Raw genomic sequence first — 6,048 nt, 5'->3', positions numbered from 1 at the left:
CCCAGCAATAAAACATCGACAGGCATTTCATGGGAACCGGATTTGTGGGGTGGGGGGCACGTGGAGGGGGGCTGCCCCCCCCTTTTTTTATTTTACAACAATTGATAGAAATCCTTCTATGCTACGGCCAGGGAGAAGGGGCAGGAGGGGGCGTGGGGGCCCCCCCAAAGTCCAGCCCATGGCTTCAGGGGGCCCCGATAAATAGGGGAAGGCAGCTGTAGGTCCGGGGGGCGGCCCCACAGGTCTGGGGGGGGGTCCTTAGTCCACGCAGCGGCCGCTGTTGATGACGATGTCGTCGTATTCCTCCTGGGGGGGGGCACACAACAGCATTCAGCCTCTCCTGTAAAATCTGGGGGTGCCCCCCCAGGGACTTGGGCAGTTTTTTTCAGGGGGGGAGGGTGCGATTTCGGGGGGGCTACTCACGCCGCTGCTGTCGTCGCCGTCGTCGCCGTCGTCCTCGTCGTCGTCCTCGCTGTCCTCCGAGTCGCCGGGGGGGTCGGGGGCCCCGAAGGCGCGCAGCAGCTGGGGCAGGCGGGGGTCGGGGCGGTGCCGGGCGCTGTAGAGGGGGGTGCGCCCCCCGTACCCCCGCGCCGCCGGGTCGGCCCCCGCCCGCAGCAGCAGCTCCGCCAGCTCAGGGCTCTGCGCCTCCACCGCCAGGTGCAGAGGGGTGCGGCCACAGCTCGGCTCCTTTTATTTTGGGGAGGAACGCACATGCACACGGGGGGGGGGGGGGTCAGGGATGGCATCGTGCCCCCCACACCCCCCCCGGCGTGGCCACGCTCACCGCTTTGTTGAGGTCGGCGCCAGCGCGCAGCAGCAGCTGCACCAGCTCCACGTCCTTGCGCAGGACAGCGACTGTGCAGGGGGGTGTAACCTGGGGGGGGCACGGGGACGTCACCGGGATGCACCCCCCGGCATCGCGTGTCCCCCCCCCATCTCCCCGTGCCATAGCCCTGTGGTGTCTCCTCTGTCCCCACGCCCCCAGCCCCATTTTGTCCCTCTGTAATCCCTCCCACGTCCCATATCCTGCATCCCCCCCCGATCCTGTGTCCCCCCCCCTCCATGTCCCCTCCCATGTCCCCTCCCATGTCCCCCCCCAATCCTGTCCCCATCTCATGTCCCCCCCATATCCCATCCCATCCCCCCCCACATCCCATTTCCCCCCCGCTCCCCCCCCACATCCCATTTCCCCCCCGTATCCTGCCCGTACCCCCCAACTCCCCCTCCCATCACCCCCCCGGTCCCCCCCCCACCATCATAATTCACGCTCTCCAGCTGCTCCCGCGTCTCAGCGGCGGGGGGTGTGTGGGGGGGCCCCAGGAGGTGGCGGGCGCAGGCGGGCTGCCCCTCGCGGCAGGCCAGGTGCAGCGCCGTGTGCCCCCCCCGCTCCTGCACCCCCGGCCCCGCGCCCGCCGCCCGCAGCTTGCGCACGAAGGCCGGCAGCCCCAGGATGACGGCGAGGTGCAGCGCGGTCTGGGGGGGGCGGTCACAAATAAAAGTTTTTAGTTTTATTTAACCCCCCCCCCGCCCCGTATACACCTGTCCCCCCCCGGCCCCGTTACCTGCCCCAGGTCGTTCTGCAGGTCCAGGTACGCCGTGCCCTCGGTGCGCTGCAGGATGGAGTCCAGGAAGGCCTCGTGCTCGTGGATGACGGCGAGGTGCAGGGCCCTAAAACGGGTGGGCGAGGGGGTCGGCACGGCCATAAAGCGGCCCAATCCTACGTGGGGGGGCCGGCCCGCTCCTAAAACAGGGGGGCGCCCCGATCCTAAAAGGAGGGTGCCCGGCCCTAAAAGGGGGCGCCCCAGCCCTACAAGGGGTGGTGCCCCGATCCTACAAGGGGGGGCGCCCCGGTCCTAAAAGAAGACAGGGAGAGCCCCCGGCCCTAAAACAAGGGGACGCCGCGCCCCCCCCCCGGTCCTGGTCCCCGGTCCTGGTCCCCGGTCCGGGTCTCCGCCCCCCCCCCCCCACCGTCCCCGGTCCCCGCCCCCCCCATTCCGCCCCCCCTCACGTGTCGCCGTCCTCGGTGACGAAGCTCAGCACGTGCCGCAGCCAGGCCTCGGGGTCTGGGGCCGCCGCCGCCGCCGCCGGGGCCTCCTCGTTACCGGGGGGGGATCCGGGCAGGCCGCCGGGCCCCGGGAGCGGGCCGGGGCTGGCGGGCAGCGGCGCCAGCTGCCCGTCGCCCAGCGAGCCCAGGCCGCTGTCGCACCACTCGTCGCCCTCCGGCCGCTTTCCCCCATCGCCCGCTGGCGGCGGCGCCGCCGCCTCCGCGGCCGCCATGCCGGGGCCGCGCTCAGGCCGCCATGGGCCCGCGCCGCCGTCCCGGGAAATCCCCGGTAATGGAGGGGGGGAAAACGGCGCGCGGGGGGTGCCGGGAGCTGTAGTCCGACGGGCTCAGCCAGTCAGCGCTTCCCCGCGCGGGGGGTGCCGGGAGGTGTAGTCCGCCCGGACTCACGATCGGTTTCAGCCAATCAGCGCGGCCCCGCGCGGGGCACGCCGGGAGGTGTGGCGGCGCGGGGCACGCCGGGAGGTGTCCATGTCGGCCGAGGACGGTAACCGGGGCCTGGCGGGGGGGGGGGCGGTCCGGTGGCGGCGCCCCCTGACCCCCCCCCCGTCCCCCCCCCTTGCCCCCCAGCGCCCGGTGCCGAGGCCGGCGAGGAGGCGGAGCCCGAGGGCGGTGCTGCGGGGGAGGCCGAGAGTAAGGGCCGGGAACCGGGGCGGGGGGGAGGGACCGGGGGAACCGGGGGGGGTTTAACGGCGCCCCCCCCCCTCCCCCCGCAGTGGAGCTGCTGCGGAGCCTCCTGGCGCGGACGCTGGGCCTGGGCTCGGAGCCGGCGGAGCGGGTGCTGGACGAGCTGTCGCTGCCCGGCGTCGCCCGGTTCGTGCGGAGCGGGCGGTGCCGCCGCGTGGTGTGCATGGTGGGCGCCGGCATCTCCACGGGTGAGCGGGGCCGGGGGGGTAACGGGGCCGGGGGGGTAACGGGGCCGGGGGGTAATGGGCGGGTAACGGGGCCGGGGGGGGGCAACGGGGGGGGAATGGGGCCCGGGGGAGGGTAACGGGGGGGTAACGGGGCCGGGGGGGGTTAACGGGGCCGGGGGGGTCGCTGACGTTGCCCCCCGTCCTCCCCCTGCAGCCGCCGGGATCCCCGATTTCCGCTCGCCCGGCACCGGGCTCTACGCCAACCTGGCGCGCTACGAGCTGCCCTACCCCGAGGCCATCTTCGACATCGCCTACTTCAAGGTGGGGGGGGGGGGCTTCAGGAACCGCCCCCCATTGTCCTGACACCCCCCCAGCACCCTGCCCCCCCCTCATTTTCCCCTCCCTTCTCCCCCAGGAACACCCGGAGCCTTTCTTCGCCCTGGCCAAGGAGCTGCTTCCAGGGCAGCTCAAGGTAAGAAAAGGCTCCGGGGGGGACACTGGGGGGTGGGGAGGCACACACCATGCCCTCCCCCTAAATTCTGTGCTCCCCCCCTTAAATCCTGTCCCCCCCCCCCCCCAGCCCACCGTCTGCCACTACTTCATGCGCCTGCTGAAGGAGAAGGGGCTGCTGCTGCGCTGCTACACCCAGGTGTGCGCCCCAAAACATTTCCTGCCCCCCCCTATGGCTCCAAGGGCTCCCCCCCGGCTCCAAGGCCCCCCCCCGCCATGCGAACGCCCCCCCCTCGTCCCCAGAACATCGACACCCTGGAGCGGGTGGCGGGGCTGGAGCCCGAGGAGCTGGTGGAGGCGCACGGCACCTTCTTCACCTCCCACTGCACGCGGGCCTCCTGCCGCCAGCCCTACGGCCTGCACTGGATGAAGGGTAACGGTGGCCGGGGGGGCGCGGGGGGGCTCCCAGTGCTGCCCCCCCCAAAAAATAAAAAAACCCTGAGCTGTGCCGGCCCCCCCCCCGCCGCAGAGCACATCCTCTCGTCCCTCGTCCCCAAGTGCGAGAAGTGCCAGAGTGTGGTGAAGCCAGGTGAGGGGGGGCAGGGATCCAGTGCCCCCCCCTTAAAGTTTTAAAGCGTGGGGACACCTCAAGTGTTGCCCCCCCCCCCCCCCTACCCCCCCAGTTTTTATTCCCTCCTACATCGTCGCCCCCCCCTCGTTGTTGTTCCCCTCCCAGACATCGTGTTTTTTGGCGAGAGCCTCCCCTCGCGCTTCTTCACGCTGTTGCAGTCGGTGAGTGCTTTTGGGGGGGGGGGGGGGGGGGCAAGAGACGAGGGGGGGGCCACGGCCTCACCCCCACATCCCCCTGTCCCCCCCAGGACTTCCAGAAGGTCGACCTGCTCCTCATCATGGGCACCTCGCTGCAGGTCCAGCCCTTCGCCTCCCTCGTCAGCAGGTCGTGTGCCCCCCCCCTCAGGGCATCGTTTCCCCCCCCATGTCATTGTGTCCCCCCCTTGTGTCATTACCCCCCCCCGTGTCCTCTGCCCCCTCACCTGTCTCCTTCTCGCCCCCCCCACAGGGTCCCCGCCAGCACCCCCCGGGTCCTCATCAACAAGGAGAAGACGGGGCAGGTGAGGGGGCGGGGCAAAGGGGGAGGGGGGCAATTGTTAATGCCCCCCCCCCGTGCTATTTCTCTGTTCCCCCAGAGCGACCCCTTCATGTCCCTGATGGGTTTTGGCTGCGGGATGGACTTCGACTCGGACAAAGCCTACAGGTGGGGGGGGTTGGGGGGGTCGGGGGGGGCAGAGGGGCCTCGGGGGGGGTCCGGGAGGTTTGGGGAGGGTCCTTGGGGGGGGCACATTGGGGTGGGGGGAACAGGGTCCCCCCCATTTACAGCAGCTGGGGGGGGGGAGAAAAGCAGCTGAGCTCTCTTTTTCTTATGGGGGTGCTGAAGGGTTATGTCCCCGCCCGCAAATAGGGGGGGCTGCACCCCATCACCCTTCCCCCCCCCCCCCCCCCCCCCAAAAAAAAAATCCCCCTCCACAGGGACGTGGCCTGGCTGGGGGACTGCGACCAAGGCTGCCTGGAGCTGGCAGAGCTGCTGGGCTGGAAGGTACGCCCCCCCCCCCCCCCCCCCCACTATGATTTGGGGGGGGTCCCATGGCCGGGGAGGGGGCCCGAGGGGGTCTCACAATTCGGGGGGGGTCACTTACACCCCGTCCCTACAGGAGGAGCTGCAGGAGCTGGTGAGGAAGGAGCACGCCGCCATCGATGCCAAGGCCCGGGGGGGCGACAAAAAGGCCCCGGGGGGCAACGGCGAGGATGGGGGGGGCGGGCAAAAAGGCCGGGGGGGGGGGCAAAAAGGCCGGGGGGGGCAACGAGGAGGGGCGGGGGGGGGGGGCCCAGCGAGCCCCAGGGGGGGAGCAGGGCCCCCCCACCATAGGGAGGGGTGGGGGCAGTAAAGGGACTCGTTTCAGCCTCAATTGTTTGTGTTTTTTTTTTTTTTTGGGTGGGGGGGACACGTTTGGGGGGGGCATTTAGGGAAGGGGGGTTGGGCTGGTGGGCACTGGGGGTACTGGGCCCCAGCCCTGGGGGGTCCCAGTCCCTTTTAGGGGGCTGTGGGGGGGGGCCCCAATTGGCATGGGGGGGGGTCGGGGGGCCCAGCACTCTAGGGGAGATTCCAGCACTTTTGGGGGTTCTGGGGGGGCCTCAGTCAGCCCTTTGGGGGGTCCCGGCCCCCTTTGGGGGCACTTGGGGGAGCGGCGCAATTTTCAGGGGGGGGGGCAGCCCCTTTTGGGGGGGCTCTGGGGGGCCCCAATGGGCTCGGGGGGGGGCAGCACTTTTTTGGGGGGGTCCCAGCACTTTTGGGGGGCTCTCGGGGGCCTCTTTGGGGGGTCCCAATACTTTTGGGGAAGGATTCCAGCACTTTTGGGGTTCGGGGGGCCCCAACCGGCCCCGGGGGGGCTCTGAGGGCTTCTGCCCCCCCTCAGGGGTCCCGCCGTAGCCAAGGCGGTGGGCAGGGCCAGCTCTGAGGGGCCCGGCCAATCAGAAGTGAAGGCTGAGGGTGGCGGCCAATCCGAGCGGGAATTGGGGTTGATAGGCAGCTGGCTTGGCCAATAAGATTCGAGCCCCCTTGCGCGCCCTGGGGTTGTCCCCGAGGGAGAGCCCGAAGGGGTCGTGAGA

General features: G+C 70.7%; 2 protein-coding genes across 2 annotated transcripts; one reads left to right on the top strand and one right to left on the bottom strand.

The window, feature by feature from the left end:
• Positions 1–25: 25 nt before the first annotated feature.
• On the bottom strand, positions 26–2,353 carry NFKBIB (NFKB inhibitor beta). The gene is given in 7 exon segments (XM_035572299.2): positions 26–306; positions 424–687; positions 785–856; positions 858–874; positions 1,254–1,473; positions 1,563–1,668; positions 2,009–2,353. Coding segments are annotated over 7 exon segments (996 nt in total). The 5' UTR covers positions 2,278–2,353; the 3' UTR covers positions 26–258.
• A 430-nt stretch (positions 2,354–2,783) lies between these two features.
• On the top strand, positions 2,784–5,869 carry SIRT2 (sirtuin 2). The gene is made up of 13 exons (XM_050716815.1): positions 2,784–2,937; positions 3,131–3,237; positions 3,332–3,388; positions 3,497–3,565; positions 3,670–3,799; positions 3,896–3,955; positions 4,103–4,158; positions 4,245–4,321; positions 4,445–4,496; positions 4,572–4,639; positions 4,912–4,978; positions 5,094–5,208; positions 5,856–5,869. The coding sequence occupies exons 1-13, from the start codon at positions 2,913–2,915 to the stop codon at positions 5,867–5,869; spliced, it is 897 nt and encodes a 298-aa protein (XP_050572772.1). The 5' UTR covers positions 2,784–2,912.
• Positions 5,870–6,048: the final 179 nt, after the last annotated feature.

The sequence above is a fragment of the Cygnus atratus genome, unplaced genomic scaffold, assembly GCF_013377495.2.
Source record: "Cygnus atratus isolate AKBS03 ecotype Queensland, Australia unplaced genomic scaffold, CAtr_DNAZoo_HiC_assembly HiC_scaffold_41, whole genome shotgun sequence".
Lineage (NCBI taxonomy): Eukaryota > Metazoa > Chordata > Aves > Anseriformes > Anatidae > Cygnus > Cygnus atratus.
This window is presented reverse-complemented; position numbering and strand designations above follow the sequence as displayed.

Bases quoted from the DNA above. Each gene is read 5' to 3' on its own strand.
- SIRT2 (XM_050716815.1), top strand. From the start codon at position 2,913: ATGGTGGGCGCCGGCATCTCCACGG. The intron at 4,159-4,244 runs GTGAGTGCTTTT...TGTCCCCCCCAG, and splicing joins TCTTCACGCTGTTGCAGTCG to GACTTCCAGAAGGTCGACCT. The intron at 4,322-4,444 runs GTCGTGTGCCCC...CCCCCCCCACAG, and splicing joins TTCGCCTCCCTCGTCAGCAG to GGTCCCCGCCAGCACCCCCC.